The sequence below is a fragment of the Tigriopus californicus genome, chromosome 8 (assembly GCF_007210705.1).
Source record: "Tigriopus californicus strain San Diego chromosome 8, Tcal_SD_v2.1, whole genome shotgun sequence".
Lineage (NCBI taxonomy): Eukaryota > Metazoa > Arthropoda > Copepoda > Harpacticoida > Harpacticidae > Tigriopus > Tigriopus californicus.
Genome location: NC_081447.1, coordinates 14535064 through 14553605, shown reverse-complemented (window position 1 = coordinate 14553605; position 18542 = coordinate 14535064). Strand labels below are relative to the sequence as shown.

At 42.1% G+C, this 18542-nt stretch overlaps 2 protein-coding genes across 2 annotated transcripts; one reads left to right on the top strand and one right to left on the bottom strand.

Annotated features, from left to right (window-relative positions):
- Positions 1–1039: 1039 nt before the first annotated feature.
- On the top strand, positions 1040–4202 carry LOC131885181 (carboxy-terminal domain RNA polymerase II polypeptide A small phosphatase 1-like; the record flags this gene model as incomplete). The annotated part of the gene is given in 5 exon segments (XM_059233131.1): positions 1040–1078; positions 2376–2659; positions 2761–2910; positions 2983–3168; positions 3315–4202. Coding segments are annotated over 5 exon segments (917 nt in total), but the record flags the coding sequence as incomplete, so codon positions are not given.
- Positions 4203–14636: 10434 nt separating this feature from the next.
- Positions 14637–18301, bottom strand: LOC131884968 (transcription factor glial cells missing-like). The gene is made up of 4 exons (XM_059232871.1): positions 18239–18301; positions 17864–18113; positions 15022–15143; positions 14637–14947 (listed from the first exon to the last, which is right to left on the bottom strand). The coding sequence occupies exons 1-4, from the start codon at positions 18299–18301 to the stop codon at positions 14660–14662; spliced, it is 723 nt and encodes a 240-aa protein (XP_059088854.1). The 3' UTR covers positions 14637–14659.
- Between the last annotated feature and the right edge of the window lie 241 nt (positions 18302–18542).

The window sequence follows — 18542 nt, the reverse complement described above, 5'->3', positions numbered from 1 at the left end:
ATCTGGTCACCTCAATGCAAATTTGGCCAGAGAAGAGGGCGCCCAGGGTTCAACAGGCGCCGTTTTGCCCTGGAATGGACCAATACTTGAGGGCTGCCAATCTGACAGTCGGGCCACAAGTCAGAAAAGCCCAATCCCGAATTCATCAACTCAAGACGCCCTTTTTTCTACTGATAACTCCATAAGTAACCTCTTTTGATGTAGTGAAGTTGGCTCGTGGCCTCAAAATCGATTCCATTTCCGGTCTTTTCGCTAAGATCTCATGGTCTGACTCAAAGCAGGTTGTGTTGGGTGAGCCCTAATCGGGCAAGCTGTGTCATTGACTTGGGATCTTCTTACCCTCAATGCCCTCAATCTCCGTGATCCATTTATATACATATATACCTACATGCACACTCACTCACTCACTCAGTTACTCACTTCCTCATTTGCTTACTTACATACTTCTTACTTTTAGTGGCGCTTGACTCTCCAAAGATTTCGCTGACTCGTTTCAGTCGAACATGTAGTGCTACTTTGGGCGTGTCGTGCGGGTTCCATGAGAATGTAGTGACGGTGGCTGGGTATCCGGATTGATCCACCGTGTTCACGCCACACCCCACGTCCGTCCCACCTGACCCATTGGCTGGTTTGGACGAGCTGCCACCCTCATCGAGGGGGTGGGCGCGCCACGGTTGCTCCGGACGTGATGCTGCCCTCCCTGGGAGTGGCCCCGACTCAATTCCACGCCCTTTCCGTCGTTCTAGTCCGGATTGAGGGTGTACGGGCCGTGGCCTTGACACTGAGACACGCCCCTAAGCCCCACCCCTCGGCCTGGGTGGGCTTGAATCGGTCAGTTTGGGCATGAGCGTGGACTTGGGAGTCACGCCCAGTGTGACCTTGAATATGGGCGTGCCGGGGCCGACTGTCACGGGTGTGGCCACGGTGGCCGGCAGTACGAACAATAACGGGGCGTCGAATACCCCAGAACCCGTGCCCACCACCGTCACAGCCTTGTACAACAACGCTAGCCATCGTCCTCCAGCCGCCTCGGGGCCGCTCACTCCGCCCTCGGGAACGGACTCCATCCCGCCCAAAGGTGAGACACTTGATTGACACGCTCTTCTCAAACATGGTTGACAAAGGATCAAGAGAGTTTGACAGCAAGTTCAATCAAATACGAACAATGACAATGAATACGAAGTGACCATGGAGCCCTCGGTAGCACGAGTTAGGGAGGGGTGTTACACGTTAGACTGACCCTATCTAAATCTTTTGGGTTCAAGGTGGAAACGGCCTTGGAAACGGCTGGAAATAGGATCAACCAGATTGGGAAACACTTTTTCAAAGAAAAGAAACCAAGTCAAAAGCGTTACTAATTGATGTGAATCCATGGGACTAGTTGATCCCATTTTTGTATAAGATTAGCACACAAATACAAGCAGAAAAGAATCCAGGTCCAGGTCCCAAAATTGTGTGTCCAGAGGCGAGTTTTGTTTTAAACGCTCGAGTTAAGGCTTCTTAGACGTTACCCGGAATGAGCATTCACTCACCATTTTGGCGTATTGCGTAAGTGTGTTTTCATACCGGTTAACGGCCAAACCTCGAAATCTGAGGTACGAGCTTTAAAAAGCAGGCCTCTGATCTGTTTCTTTTGGCAAAGAGTATTTTGAAGAGGACAGAAATGAACCCAAACGTTAAGATGTACTTCCGTGGAAAATCTAGCACAAGAAATCTGTTTCGATAGCTCTTGCTCTATACAGAAACTTCTCAAAAATCCCGGAAATCCCAGAAAACCCGGGAATCCCGAAAATTGGCCTTGAAAATCCCGTTCCGGGGTATTCGGGATTGTCCCGCGACCAACCCTGAATTCAATTTATGGACGACCAGTTCGTTAGCTGTGATGGATTGACGACCTGATCAGCATCAAGTGAGGACATTTGTGGCCATATTTTCCTCTCTTTTATCTGTGATTTGCCGCATCTGAGTGACTTAAAGGCTCTCCAAAACCGCTAGGTCGTACTTCATGGAATGTAAGTAATTCCGTTTGTGTTAGTTGCACCAGAAATTATCGACGAGTCTTACGTAACACTCTCAAACGGCATTACTCCGCCAAAAGGATGATCCTCAATGACAATGCCAGAAATACTAGTCCTTGGAAAGACTTCATTTGCTATTTGTGTTCCTATTATAGACCATAGATCCGTGAGGTATTGTTTGTTGTAGAGAAGGCTCCTGAGCGAACAAAAACGTTCGAAGGGACCAAATTATAACGAGAGAGAACCATAAATAACCAACCAATTGGCTCGATCTCAGGTTTCCGGGTGAGGTGGATTCAACTGGATTATGTTCTCTTGCCAACTCGTACCTTTTCTTTCTTCCATGATCCCATTCAGAGACGAAAAAGAATCGGCGTTCCAATTTTCTGTGTTCCTTGATCTGTTGCTTGGGTCGGCGTCAGTCTGATTTCAAAGAGAATGAGTCTCACCTGTGCCACGGAGGATCGTCCCACCAAGGGGACGCCTCCCCTGATGGACACCCCCTCAAAAGTGGTGGCGGGAACACCTCCTCGAATAGCAAAGGGACCAAGCCTCTCCTGTCGGATCCGAGAGCTGAACATGTCACCCGCAAGTGCATTGTCATTGACCTGGACGAAACGTTAGTGCATAGCTCATTTAAGGTAAGACCAAAGACAACCAACAACCAACTAACCAGATTTGATTGAGATGAACCCATCCCTGCTCACGACCTCTTCGTGATTCGTTGTCTCAACCCTTGCAGCCTATCAGTAATGCCGATTTCATAGTCCCAGTGGAGATTGATGGGACAATCCACCAAGTGTATGTGTTGAAGCGTCCCCACGTCGACGAATTCCTCTGTCGCATGGGAGAGCTTTACGAATGTGTCTTATTCACTGCTAGTCTGGCCAAGGTAAGATGCGATTGTTTTTAATCATTCATTTGCTGAAAGTCTTTCGTAATCTGGATGATGTTGCCTTGGTAGTATGCGGATCCTGTGGCGGATCTTCTGGACAAATGGGATGTCTTCCATGCACGATTGTTTCGGGAATCGTGCGTTTTTCACCGTGGTAACTACGTCAAAGATCTTAGTCGGCTGGGGCGAGAACTACACAAAATCATCATTGTGGACAACTCGCCGGCCTCTTATATTTTTCACCCAGAAAATGCAGTAAGTATTCTAGTCTCCAGACTGCAATCGGTTTTAAAACGTTGCCAGGGTAAAACGGTGTGATGTTGAAAACTGAATACTTCTCTGACGCCGAATCCAGATTGGATCTCGAGGACCTCTAAAGCACGGCTCTGGTTCATTTCTAGGTCCCAGTGGCCTCGTGGTTTGATGATTTGAACGATCATGAGCTGTTGGACTTGATCCCGTTCCTCACCAATTTAAGCCAAGCTGAGAGTGTCTATGAAATGCTCCGAACCAAGTTCAGATCGGGACCGCCTTCTCTTCCATTAGCTTCTGGAAACGGAGGCGGGTCCGGGACCTCTTCCGGAATCATTGCACAAGTGGCCCCCCCGTCTAGCAATTCGATTATCACGTCCGTTGAGCCGAAAACCTCATCTTCCTGATAGCTAGCTCTGATGCGATTATTATGATCACCATTGCTACTATTATTACGACTTCTACTACTACTTCTATTACTATTATTAATCGACTCGAATTTCAACAATTACACATGCACTTTGACGTGGCGAAAGATGCTTGATACAAAGAGTGAGAGCTTCACGAAGAGAGGTGCAGTCTTCTGGTGCTAGTTGACAAAACCAACAGTTGTCACTTCCCCTTCCCTCCCCCTGAATACACAAAAAACACGCCTCTTTTGCAAGATTTTACTACTCTGACTATTCGTGCGTTGGAACCCATCCCTTTTGAAAATGGACTTCTTGCTGCGGATTTACGTGCTGCTGATGCTGCTACTACTACTACTACAACAACAACGTCTACATCATCATTACTACTATTTCCACAACAGCAAGTGCTACAACAACTAATATTATTATTACTACTGCTAGTATAATCCTCGTCTACAGTCTGCGATTAGTCATCGCCATCAATATTATTCCGTGCCCCCCCCAAAAAACACAGATGCAGAAGAAAAAAAAAAGATCAACATGTAAGACGGAACGTATCTTTTGTAATCCTGTCCTCGCCATACATGTTAAAATATAACTTTGCCAGAACAACATGTTCTAACATGACTTGAGACGCTTCCTTTTAATCTGACAGGATAGAAATGATGGAAAAATCTTCCTTGCGAATTTCGAAACGGTGGCAATTGTTCCGTCGTGAATACTCAGACGAATATAATGTATACATAGACATGGATGGCTGAGTGAAGTTCCTACTGATGATTCCGAACAAATGTCGGCAAATTTCTGGCTCTCGGAGCCTGTTGATCAACTTTTTCGTATATTTGCATGATGCAAGAATAGGTCAGAAAGAAAACTGACGATTGTAAAAGATATATTCAACGGAAATCAAACGTGAACTGACCCTACACACTAAAATGTAAAATCAAGTTAACTCATGTTGCTACTAGTTGATGAGATACATCGATTGAAAGGGTTTGTTTTTGCAGATCGATCTTCAGATATTCGTCGAATCTCTGCCTCACATTTATCCAAATGTTCAGATGGTTAAAAGAAGGAATATCACGAAAAACTATATTCATAGGCTTCCTAAGCTGCACGAAACACGGTTTAGGTTTTGCACTTCAGGGGCGCTTTTTGAGTTAGCTAATTTTATCAAAATAATATGTTTTAATATATACAACATTAAGTTACAAAAAGTGGCTCGTTTTGTTCAGTTATTTAAGTATGATGATGGTGGATTTTAACGTCAGATTTGCTTGATTATTGTTTTTAAAGATGTTAATCTTTGGATTTCTCTTAAAAGGGACTGTTGAAAAACTTAACATGTAACTATGAATGTTCCAATTTTAGTCAAAAGGAAATTGGCAAACCTCTGCCTTTTGGCCATCTAAAGACTGACTCTCGTTACCCTAGATCTCTATCCTTGGTTCGGTCTGTAGTAAAGGGATTCACCGCTCTCGCATACTCATCAATGGTTTGAGGATGGACACCAAAAGCCTCACCCAGCCCCCTCGGCCTCTTGTTAGTCATCAGGAGTTCGTTGGTTTTGAATTTAAAACCCTGAAAATCCTTCCCCCGCCCTCAAAGAATTGCTTGATGATTATGAGTCCCAAATTTTACGTGAAAAGGGTCTATTGAAAAACCATACGCTATATAATGAAAGATCCCGTTTAAGTCTAATGGAGATTGGTAACCCTCTGCATTTTGGACATCTGAAGACTAACTCCAGTAATCCCAGATCGCCCTTCGCCGTGGCCCGGCGGTCTGTCGATAAGGGGCTCGCCGTTTTTACATGAAGTACGTACTCCACTCACTAATGCTTCAAGGATGGACACCAAAAGGCTCGGCCACTTCCCTCAGCCTCTAGCCAGTCTTCAGCAAGCCCTCTGTTTTGGTTCTGAGCGAAGGATAGCGCTTAAGTACATTTTGGAACATTATTTTGGGGACAAACGATGGAGGGTTACCAATCGCCACTAGACAATAGAAGCTAGATCTACGTAGAGGACAAACCCTATATGTAGTTAGATCAGTTTGTACATATGTCCCTATTGCTAAACAGTTACTCTTATTGAAAGCTTGGGGATCAATGTCAAACAAATCATTGAGCGGGACAAACATTGTCACCCAAGGTAGACCTAAACTTTCTTGTTATATTTCTCCTAAATTTCCCCTTAACATGACCAAAATCCTCCCTCGGTTTTAGGTTATTTTACGGTTAAAATTCGTGAAAAAGTTTTTTTTTGCCCCAAAAAGACCGAAATAGTTGAAAACTTAATTTAACTTAAAAATTATCTTTCCGACCCCTAATAATTAGTGACCCAGATCACGTAATGTCCGACGGAGGAATTGCGTTCGTGGCATGTTCCCTATGTATGTAGTTTATTATTTAGCAATCTACCGTGCCCCTTCCCCATCTGGTTTGGGCTATCTGACGCACAGATATGTACATCCAATATAATGCTCAATTTGCTGGACAAAACGTGTAACTGATGGGAGCAAAAAGCGTGTGACCAAACAAAGGTTTGACACTTCTCAACGTTGACTTGAGTCCCGGAATAGCTTGCAACAGATTAGCGAAAAACTCTGTGCTTACTTTCAATATGATAGGAAAGCTTGTCTTGTTTAATGGTCCAGGAAAACTCGTTCAAATGCATGAAGCAATTATTGAGGACATGAACAGAGAAGACGAAGAAGAAGCAATAACGGGGCCGTTCCAATAGGTATGCTCTGCAAGTTTCAGAAAGATAATGCGCAACCTCTCATTTTCGTTTATGATTTTATTTAATGAATGTTTATTATGAGTAAAGTGCAAATCTTCTTTTTCGATGCATAAACTGGTCGAGTATCTAATCTGGAATAGACATGAGTGATTACAGTGCTGAAGGACCAAACATGAGACCATGTGGAAGTGATAACTAACTGCTATGCAGGGAAATTTCAGTTATTTGGGCACAACCTCCTTCTCCTCGACCAGAGTCAGGTGTGTGAAATGGACACGTCGGACCATGTCAATTATCCTCGAAAAAATTGGCACAGGCTGCCCGAGAAAGACGCCTCTGGTAACTCTGCGATCTGACGTCAGATACTGTTAATGGAACCGAAAACAATTTGCCAAATACTAGGTTCACTTTCAAGGTTTATGGATTGTGCAACACTGTCTCTGATACCTCTCCCTGGGTCACCCTGCGATATCGATTCCCGAGCAGGAGTCACCCTGACGTGGGAGGGAAACCAGACTTGAACCTCAATATGTGGAAGGCAGCCATTGTCGTAATCTCTTATTTCATCTCGTCAAACGTCTGAATATATATGTTTTAGCACGTATCCCGTATCAATTGGTTTAATTTGGGATCGTAAAGAGGTATTCAAGCCAATCCAGACTAATGTTGACTAAACCCAGGCTGAAGTATGTTTTTACTCGTTCAGGAACACGAAGCTTGGATTGTGTTGCTAGCTATTTTATGTGTAGGGGAGCAAGAGTGGTTCCTAGTGCTGGGTCCTCTGATTTTTTTTTTTTTGCTTTTTGGCTACTGTTTTTTTTTTTACTACAGTCAGTTCTAGCAAAAAGACTCGGCTTGCGAAATTCTAAGAAAAACTGAATATTTTTCTCTTGACGAGTCCGGACCTTTGGCGAACAATTAATTTGCGAAGGGACGAAAGGTTTAGTTAAGAACAAAAGAACCAATGGACTCCAATCAAAGATCAAATTCTTAGACTACACATCAACCTAAGATCTCTTTCCCAGTCAGTTTGTCCGAAAACTTTAGAGTGCCACATTTGTCATACTTTGAACAATACATCCTCTTGATCGCAAGAAATGACCAACATTCGAAGTCCATCGAATTTAAGTTTGGCCACGATGGCAACCATTTTATAAGCCTTAGATGACATGCATGGCTGATTTTTTATGTAAATAAACTTCACGGTAAATGCTTGGAATATTTTCAAAATATGCCAACAGGCTTATGCTTTTTAAACCAAATCTGGGTGTTTATGTGAGAAAGATCTGGTATTCATTGTTCAAACTTTGCTCTTGCGCCTTTACTTACTTACTCTAGAGTTTGCCCGACTAATCATGACATCGGTTACATATAATTGGCAAATGAGATGTGACTTTAAGACCTGGCGGGAGGAGACGTGGTGTAGTCGTTTGCACAGTTTCCTTGGACGAGAGAGATCCCTGGTGCGAATCTCCTCCCCGACCTTTCTCAAGGAAACTTTTAGACGCTAACCCTACCCACAGACGGAGAACCAAACTGATACGGACATGACATTGCCTATCGGAAAAAGTATAAGGACGATGTGATGGTTGGCTTCGCTGGCCGGGCGAGGCTCATCTCTCCGACCCTAGCACCCAAATACAAAAAAGTAAGAAAATAAAAATATTAGTATTTAATACGCGTCAAGGCCATAATATCAAATTGATAAGCACTTTTTGATTATAAATGCTCTTGAGTGCATTCACGAAACCACTTCTTTGGGCCTCCCTTGCCAAAAAACTGCATATTGAATACGATCGTCATCGACATTGCAAAAAACCGCCACAACAACACAATTTTTCTGATTGTGGAACTATTTGACCCTTTGGCCAGCTTCAAATAATATGAAGTCTTAGTGTTTTTATTTGCATTGAAATTTTCAGATAAATTGTGTTTTTCTTTAATGCAAATTTTTCCTATGTAAAGTTTATGACTAGGGAGGGCCAAAATTTGCGTTTATTTATTCCATCTTATTGACAAAAATATGGAAGAAAGTTTGCTCCAAAACCTAAGATACGCATAAAAGTTGATCAAAATGTGCTCTAAACCAATAAAATGGATTGGAAAAGTAAAAAGAAATAGACGCAGACAACAAATATGATTTTTAAAGGACAATTTAAGAGGGAAGATGGCAGATAAACTGAATAATGCCCGTTTCATTCGCTCAAACAAAACAAATTCCATGGTTTTGGCATTTGATGAGCTCATTTGTGAGTTTCAGTTAAGTTCATCCTTTCAATAACTAGCATTGTACAATTACATGGACATTCAAAGTAACAAATTGCCAATGGCCCAACTTATTCACAACTCCACTGACATTTTCACGCTTTATTTATTGGTGGGTGACAGGGTAAGTTAGAGGGGCTAGCCTTGCGGGTGAGCGAAGTCAGCCATCAAATCGCTATTTGTCCCATATCAGATTGGTCAATCAAAAAATATTTATAAATAAGAGTTAAGTAAAATGAATAAATTTCCCGTCTTGAACTGATGGGATTCCAATCCCAGTAGCGGTAAGGAAGTCCGCACAAAAAAAAGATTGGTCCGTTCTCTGTGGGTGGGTTTAATATCCAAACCTTTGTTAGGATAGGCCGGGGAGGAAAATCTAATGGGGATTTTTTTCCTCTTAAGAAATTGCAACAACCACTACACCCCACCACAAGGCTCAGCCAAAACTTGAAGATAAATATGGTCTTTATTGACAATAAACTACCATAAAAGTCTATTGAATTTGCATGAAAAAGGAAATCAACTATGTCCAACGGAGGAGGCTGTACGTGCCGTTTTTGCGTTCCACATCAAGCTTTAAGTACCGGATGTGCCATAAGTCCTCGGATGCGTCTTTAAAACTTTGTAGATTAATGATTAAGAGAGATATTTAAAAATAATAATTGCAGCTTTTTTGGCATATCTTGCTAAATCTTTCGTTTCAAAAGCTAATCTCGGTCTTGTCTTGTTTTGTTTGAAAACGATGATGGAAAAAATCCACGAAAAATGTATCTTGATGATTGAGGCTGACGACAGCGTCAGGACCGTCGCGACCAACTTCAGCGTCGCCAAGAGGACCGTTTACAGGTTCATAAACACGGATGATGACACTGGCAACTTCAGGGATAGCCCAAAATGAAACAGATATTTCGACTCCCACAGATCTGAATCGAGGGCAACCTGGACGGCACCCAGTATAGCCGGATTCTCGGTTCGAAGGTCATTCCGGCCCTTAACAGCCACTACAGTGCCGAGAGCTGGGTGTGGCAGCAGGATGGTGCTCCTTGTCACACTTCTGACATCACTCAGAAGTATCTGAAGTTGAACTTGAGCTCCAATAGATTCTGGCCCAAGGAATTTTGGCTCCCCTCATCCCCAAACCTGAATCCATTGGATTGCTTCAATTGGACGCATATTGAGGAGAAGGCCTTCAGAGTCTTCTACCCGATGTGAACCCTCTATACAAAAGAGCAAGATCCTCTCCCTCCGGAGCAACTATAAATATGTCTCACGACCTTCCTTGATCACTGCCGCTCTCGATCTGCCGGGGTTCCCTCTCCCGCCTAACACCATTAATGAGCATCGTGACCTCATGGACCCTGTCACCGAAAAAGAAGTCGAACTCTCCGTAGATGGCAAGAAGAGTAAGGCAGTGGCGATGCGAGGGCACTCTCCTTGTCACTTGAAGTCCTTGGGTGGATTGATCTCCAGAAACCTCTTTTGTATCTATTCAACTTATCTGTCCTTTATGTTTCCCTCTGAGTGGCGAAACACGACTCTGTTCTTCCTTTTCAAAAAAGGCTCTCGATCCGAACAACCCCAACAACTATCGCTCAATTGCAATTCAGGACCCTTTCCTCAAGGTTTTCTAGTCCATTCTAAACGCTAGATTGGGGAGATTTCTGGAGAGTAAAACCTTACGTCCTCGTGTCCGGTTTGTATTTGTAAAGGGAAAGAAGACGGTATAGGTATAACAGCCTTACTACCTGAGGTGGCTGCACAAAGACTGGAAATCAAAACAACTAGAAGGCTAGTCAGAGAAGCGACACTCACGAGATTTCTGAGATATTTTTGGCTCCCTCGCGGCTGCCTGGTGTGTGCGATGGGGTTTGGCTTTGAACACAATTGGTTACGTTATTCTCAAAATCAGGTTCCGAATTCAGGGAGCCAGTGAGTTCATGGCTCGTTTGTCTGCTTTAGTTGAAACTGAGTAACGCAAGAGAAGTTGATCAGCAACAAACTGCTGCCCAACTACCACAATGTGTTCAAAGCAAACTCTCCAGTGGCTTTGTTGGAGTGACTTTTCTCTGACAAGCCCTCTACAAACAACGAACCTAAGGGGCCTTCGTGGATTTTAGCAAACCTTCGACTTTGTCAACAGGACCAAACTCGTTGATAAACTTCCCCACTTGAGCGTCACTGTGGGATTTTCTGAACTCGTCTTTAACATGTTACAGAGCACTGGTTTACATATTCGTTCTGGAAGTGGCCTTTCATTGGCCTTCTTCTGCAACAATGGGGTTCTACAAGGTGAGTTTTCTTCCCCTACCCTTTTCAACATATTCCTTCATGATCTCCCCCAAACGCCTTCATCATGACAGGATTACCATTGGGGAAATGAGCACACCAATGATCACGTGCGTAGGCAATCTGTACTTGACTGCAAATTCCAAAGAAGACCTTCAAAAAGCTTTAAACAACCTTGACACATTCTATGAGTTGAACGATGACAAAGTCAATGTGGCTAAAACGAATGTTCTAATTTTCCACAACAGTTGCTTGCCACGTTGTACGTATAGTTTTTTAATGGGCCTGCTTTGGCTTTACCCAGGCGCAGTTGTTAGTATAAATCCAAAAGTAACGTAACCTCGTTTAGTCCCAATTGACAAATGGCCCAGCAATTCAAATTTTGAAATTTCGTCCAAAATTTTGTTATTTCCCTCATAGTTTCAGTTGTTGTTTTCCGAAGAGATTCAAGAAATGAGACAAAAAATCACATATAAACTATTCAAAGAAGGTCAAAAAAGGAAGACGAAAGAGATTTTGTTTTAGACCCAATCTCAAAACTATGGAACAAGTTCAATTACGACTTGAATTTGTATTTATTCTGAAACTCTCTAATAATCTTGTCTTTGGTGATACGTTTGATCCCTACTTTGGTAACAATGGCTAAAGTTGTTCATGCTCTCCGTCGGAGGCAAGTAATTCTGAGGGCCACAATTGTACTCATAAGTCGAGCTTGGGTAGGAATGATGCAAGAGGTAATGTGACGCAGTCCCTGGTCCAGGGTCAAATTCAGATCCGCCAATCCCCACAGGGTCAATAGCTTGTTTCTCAAATTGGAAAATGTCTTCTGGATTATTGAAGTCCACTAAATCAAAGTGATGAGCTGCTGCCACGTAGGCGGCCTCCTCGTGGCTCTGGGCCAAATGAGCCCCCGAAGACCTGGGCGAGAGCAAATTAGGGTCCAGAAAGTCGTCTCCTGACAACTCGTGACTCGAGTTGGGGGCAGAGGTGTGGTGTCCGTAGGGATAGAGGAGATCATGCGAGAGTGCAGGACACGGGTATTGACTAAACCAAGGCTCGTTGGCCTCAGTCGGGAATGTGTTTGGGTCGGGCACATCGATTTGGTCTATGACGTATCGGTCGGGATGTGGCACCTCATACAGGGGATCAACTGTCGCTTGACATTCCATAGGAGTCATTTCCACTGAGCAACCTGCGTGGAAAATCCAAAGATCAGATTAAAAAAAAGCACGAACACAAAAAGATAATTATAGTATTAAGTATAAATATGAAAACAAAAAAGGGCGCATGAAGATGCATTTAAGTTAACCAATGGGGCATATAATACTGGGGCGAGAACAGACTCGAGCCCGAGGACACTAGAGTTTTTTACGCGATTTTGGAGAAATTGGCTCGTCAAAAAAATATTCATACTTTCAGAATTTTACAAGACGAGTCTTTTTGCTTGACCTGCCTGACCTTTGTAAAAGACTCAAGTCTTCTGCTGGACTCGAGTCCGGTAAAAAATAAAAAACAAAAGTCAAAAGACTCGCACGAGTCCGACTTTTCCGAGATTCACCCTAGCACTAGGCATACATGAAAAGGAGAATAGACCACTGGAAAACACTCGATTTTTCAGATATAGCTGCTTTCATTCAATTTTTAGATGTTTTTAAGCCAAAAATTTGGAATCATTGTAATTTTCAGAAAACATAATTGGAAGTGCAAAAAGATATATTCATTATCAGTTTGGATTCATTTCTAGATCCAAATCAGGCATGAAGATGTAAATTTGGTTACTCTCTTTTTCATATCGTGTCTCTCTTATGAAAAGGTGTCATTTGCAAGCAAATTCAATATTCCCCATATCATATTCAAGGACCAGCCAGATCTGCCAACTCTAAATCGTTGGTGGATTAGATATTATGTGAATATAAGTTAAATGAAATAATAAAAAAAATATTTCGTCTTGAACTGATGGGGATTCAATTCCTTGTTGCCAAAAGGAAGTGGGCAAAAAATGGTACGCTCTATGTACAGGGCGACCAGCTTTAAGCCGGACCGTTCACTTTTTAATGCCTAATTCATATGTTTAAAGCCTGCCCCTTGCAATATTACTGGTTTCTAATTGATCGAACATCTATTTAGTCCCTTTGGTGTAAGTGTCATTCTGTATGATCAAAACCAGTCCCAGAACATTGATCCAAAATAAGTAGCAATCGAACTTCATCAAGCACCTGGAAAACTTGCGAGGAGTCCGAACAATCTCGAAATGAGCTAACAGCAAAGATATTTTTGCAATTGGATGAAATCCGGGAGGCATCTTCATGTCATCTGATCGGATGTGAAGATTCCGAGGATAAAAGTGGTTTCCAATGCTCTCAATGACCAAGTTTTGGGCAAAAACCTGGAGAACATTCTGAGAACCAGAGGACGCTATTTCGTCGCCAAAAACTAGCCTCTGCCATGGTGTGGGCTGATGTGGCATCCAATGGCCTCAAACCGCCCCTCATCCTCATACCTGAGGGTGCGAAGGTCCAAAGATACCCAAAAGGGCCCCAAGTCACAAGGCTAACGGGAAATATTTTTGTCACCCTTCCTCTCCAGACCTGAATGTCATGGACTTTTCCATAGAGCCCATTCTTGAGCGGAAGATCAGGGTCAAATCGTCCTCCAGTATCGGTCCCCTCAAACAAGCATTAGAGGCTGATTGAGCCGGCCTCGATCCTCACACCATCCGTCCATCTTGTAATTCAGTTAATGGCAGACTTGATGCTGCTTTGAGAGTCGGGGGAGGTTATTCAGAATGAACTAAAAAGCTTTCTTAAACATCTGTGTTTGCTTATCAAATGTGAAGGCTGGCGCAATGCTGTAAGATTCTTGGTTTTGAGGATACATAAAGTGAAAGTTGTCCGGCTTATTCCTGGTCGCCCTGTAAGCTCAATTGGATGTTTGGTTGGGTTTTTTTTTCAAAGAAATTATTGTTTATTGCCACTCCTTTGTGTAAGGTAGAATTCTATTTGTAGTGTGATTACTTTTGGTCTTTAAATTTAGCAAACGTAGTTCTACGTGCTAGTTTTGTGCAATGAATTTCACTTGTTTTCATTTTTTTACTGTAGAGAGAATATATTTTAAGTGATCAAATGAAGGGGTTTTAGCAAATGATGATGAGGCTATTAAAATCACAAATTATTCAAAAGAGGGAAGCTGAGTTAGCCATATGTTTAAAAGATGTTTCAAAAGTTGCTACAAAGTCAAATGCTCCAGCATCAGGGGATTTCCATTTTCAATTACATTGCTGGAGGCAAATTTTGTGCTTGAGTTTTTCTTAGGTTTAGCCATGTTTAATCTGCTTGGGCCCAAACTTTTTCTAATGGAATGTAATGTGATAGGCTTTCCAATGCTTTTAGCTGTTCATTCGAAGGATTTGACTTGTCCAAATATTTTACTCCATCGATCAAAACTTTGCTACTTTGGATTTTGGCGAACTTGTTATTTCTGTGCCAAGAGTACTTATTCAAACTCAAACTAAAAATGCTTAATCTCTGTTAGCTTTTCTCGATAGGTGAGCTCTTCTAAAACGCGCGGCAAAAAGGGCAAATCTTAAGCCAAAAATACTTCCCAACTTGCGAAACATCATGTCATGCAGAAGAATCAAGATCATTGTCAATCCGTCGGATTTAGAAAACTAATCTTTTTCAATTTTAACTTGATATGACAGCCAAGCGGAACGAATTCCAATAACAGGGTGTTTGCATACAGATACGTATCTTGGTTCAATCTTTCAAGATTCGCTTATTCCAAAATGTCATTTTAAATTGCCCTACCTGAGTTGCTATTCATTGTATCCGTTTGTTTCCACACGGGTGTGTAAAACTGATGTGGATCATCTTGAAAGTGTGGGACAAAATTGGGCTGAGAGTTCGGTCCCAAGTGGTTGGGGCTGGCCATTTTCACGGAGGAGCCCATGAGCTCAAATCTGGAGTGATGCTGCTGTTGTTGGTGTTTTTGTTGCTTTAGCTTTTTGGTTTGCATTCGCTTCTTCAGAGCGATTCCGGTTGATTTGGACGACGGCCTTGGGTGGTCGTGGAATCCTTTAGCCTAAAATGTCATCCTAATTACATTGCAATCAAGAATCTCGCATTACATTTGTACTCAATAAATCTGATCCCCACCTGGAACAGGATCCCCAAGTTGGGAACATGACGCCAGAAATGGGTCACTGGATAGCCACAATGACCTCGACAAGATTGGATTTCCAATATGCCATCGCATTCCAGGTTGGGACATACTTTTCCTAAAACCATGAGACCATCGAAAGTTGTTGAAAACATGCTCCTCACCCTGAGATTTACCAGACATAATTGTTAATTTCTATAAATCATTCGAATTAATGTTAGAGTTTTTCACTTCCTGCCTGGGCGCCCTAGGCGGTTCAAGTCAAGAAGTAAAGAAACTTAAATGAGAGAAAAGACAAAAAGGGTCAGGAATCGCAGTTAGCGTGTTGCTTAAAACTGCTCATGTGTACTGAAATGGAATTGACCTTTGGGCTAGCTTAAACAGTCAAATAAGCGCACCATGACTGACTGAGATTAAGTCATATTTTGTGTAACGTAAGAATGATAGTGTTAGAATATTCTTTGTGCGACAAACTTGTCGCTACTCTTTGGCACTTTAAGCGTACTCATTTGATCAGAATCGAGTTTTTTAAATGCTCGTACCTCTGAGTTAGGGCTTGGACGTTACCCAGAATAAGCATCCGCTCGCCACTTTCCGAGCTTATCTTCCTACCGGTTAACGTCCAAGCTTCGACCTCCGAGATAGCTTTAAAAAAACTGACCTCAGCTTAAAAAAGGTTAACGTACGATCGAAGACAACTTGTCTTTGTCTTGTCATGGACAAGTCAAGTGAATCATGCTCTATATCTTAAGGGAAATTAGGCTTTCTCTTGTGACTCACGACTCTGTGAAGGACTGAAACCAAACCCTGTTTTTGAGTTTAGGATAACTACTGAGTTTTCTTCCATTTTCTATCCCGTTCTACCAGTTGTCGCCTTTTGTTTTTAGCTTGTTTTAAGCTGGTCATATTGGTACGCTTAAAACCAGAAATATAGTTGCATGACAACAGTTTTGTTGCCCGAAACAATAATTTTACCTTTATATTAAACAAAGTATGATTTGCTCTCCGCCCGTTTTTTCATTATCTTTCCCTAAATTTTGCTTTGCACCATTTTACATGGCGCCACTACACTTTTTCTTTCACTTACGGTATGTAGCAAGAAGTTGTAGAAAAAGCTAAATCAAACTTATATTCGCTAGAGCACGGACTTCTAAAGAGGTGGACTGCGAACGGAAGCAAAAAAATCCTTTCTCCTAAAGCGTTCACTTTATTCGAAATAGCCACCTCATACGGCCACAAGATCTTGTTGAAGAGATGAACTTGGCCAAATTTGAGCCCACAATTATGCTTAGGAAGCTATGGAGAGATGTCCAAAGTTATGTTGCAAACACAACATAAAATTCGAATTTTGGGCCTGCTCTTGGTCGGCTACATGAGCTTTTGGCAACATAATTTTGGAACAAACTACTTTACAAGTAAATGATATAGATATAACCTGCCTATAATTGAAAAGATCTACATTCCTTATTTTATTACTTTGATTCGAAAAGTGGCTCAGAGTTGTTGTGACCAAAAGTAGGCCGATTTAGCGGGAAGCTCGTTCGCCGTCCATATGTTTAGAAGTTCATAGCTAGGGTAACTTTTAGGCCATTTCGCGAATGTCAAACATGTGGAAAATTGGAACGAAATCAAATCGTTCTTTTTCTAATAGGTACATTCTAATAAGTGTTTGAGGAGGAACAATCATTGAATAAGCGCAGGTGGTGCGAAGAGACCTTGATTCATTTCCAATGCTGTTGTTTCTGCTCCTGCCAAAGGTGTTTTTGTGAGTTTCGCAAGCCGGAAAATACATACAGTTTCATTAATTATCGTTGCAAAAGTTTCTAACACTTGTACTTTTAGTTAGATAGGGGCTTGAAAATAGATAGCTTAAATCCAAATTTTGCCTCCGCAAGATAAACAAACATATTTAAAGAGGGATTCCCCCGAATATGAAGCAGCGGTTTATAGTAACTGATATTACTAGATTACTTTTTCCCTTGATGTAAGCCTGGTTCTCCTTAGAGAAATAAAAAAAAGGTGCAAAAAAATGATTTTGAATTTGATGATAAAATGCGGCATGGCATGGTTTCATTTTGCCAATAGAAAGCCCTACATTAAGGAATCTGTTGAACCAAATGTATCTTCAAATTTCTATGCTTTTACTTTCTATTGAATTCCTCGTTGTCAAAAAGCCAGGAGGGTATCAAATCTTATTCCCGTGTGTCAATTAAAACTTTGAGTAGTAGAGGAAGAAAAACTATGCAAAAGAAGGAAAAAAAATCGAGTTTTGATGACAAACAATCCTTGTAATAACATCAAAGCATAGGTGATTCAAAAGTAAGTAGTAGAATGTCGTTGTTCTTTAATGTAAGCATTTTTAGGGTGATAATGAATTCGGTTATAAGATCTAAACCTAATTACCCCCCTCCCAGAAATCTTCACGACATTTACCTCCTACTTTCTTTTGGTCCTACTAAGCCTGTCACATTTCGATGCATCTACTTATGTTTCGACGCAGCCTTAATATCTTCAATTTCTTATCTTTACGACTAGCTTGAAAAAAAAGGTAAGACTGGGTTGCACTTCTATATCTTTATCAACCCCTCAAACTAACACGGTAGTTTAGCTGATACCATGTCACGCAAGCCGATACATATTTCCTATTGTCCTTGACTCCTTCAATTGTGATTAAAAGCATGGATACTCTGGTGCTTGATAGACAGACATTGATCCTTGCGGTATGGTAAACGCAGATTATTATTATTATTATTATTAGCTTTTCATGTGATTGATAGACTGGTCGTGAGTGATGATGTGAGACACATTCATTGATTCTCACACCCATTCAATAAACACCTTGTTGCTTCTTTCGGGCCTTATCGCAGATCGCCGGCCTTATGGCCACGCTCTTTCCCTGGGGAGGCACACATCGTCTGGAGCAAACTAACACGCCCAAGCAAGACTTCTTTAAGATGTTCACGTTGTGATTGTTGGTGTTCCTCATGGCCCATCCCGAGGTGTGTTTCTTGGCATCCTCACAGCACAACGAGTACACGAACCGGCAATGGCCATCCGGCCAATCCTCAAACCCGTCATAGGTCTTGGTCTAAACCGGGCAAGAACAGAAGCACACAAGGCTGCATTACTACCATTATCTGCAGCATTACTCAACAAAGGACGAAATGAACGAATGAATGAATAACGATGGTCTTGTCGGAGGGAGTTGTTCACCTGAAGTTTGGGGAAGTTGTTGTCGTTGATATCCCAATCCTTGGCACCTCGATGATTGTTCATCCTTCTCGGACCGGATTGAGCGAGAGAATAAATCGTCTCGATTGTTTTCCCAATCCCCTTTTTCTTCTTCTTCTTCTTCTTCTTTGTCGGATGGATGATGGACTTTGAGTTAGTTCGGAGTTTGGTTGGCAGATGCAAATCAAGTCAGGGGAGAATCGCAGGTGGAAATCAATTTGTCCTGGTTTTGACTGCCTCAGAGCTTGCCAGATAAGTACCTCTCTCCATGGAAGATGTGATGACT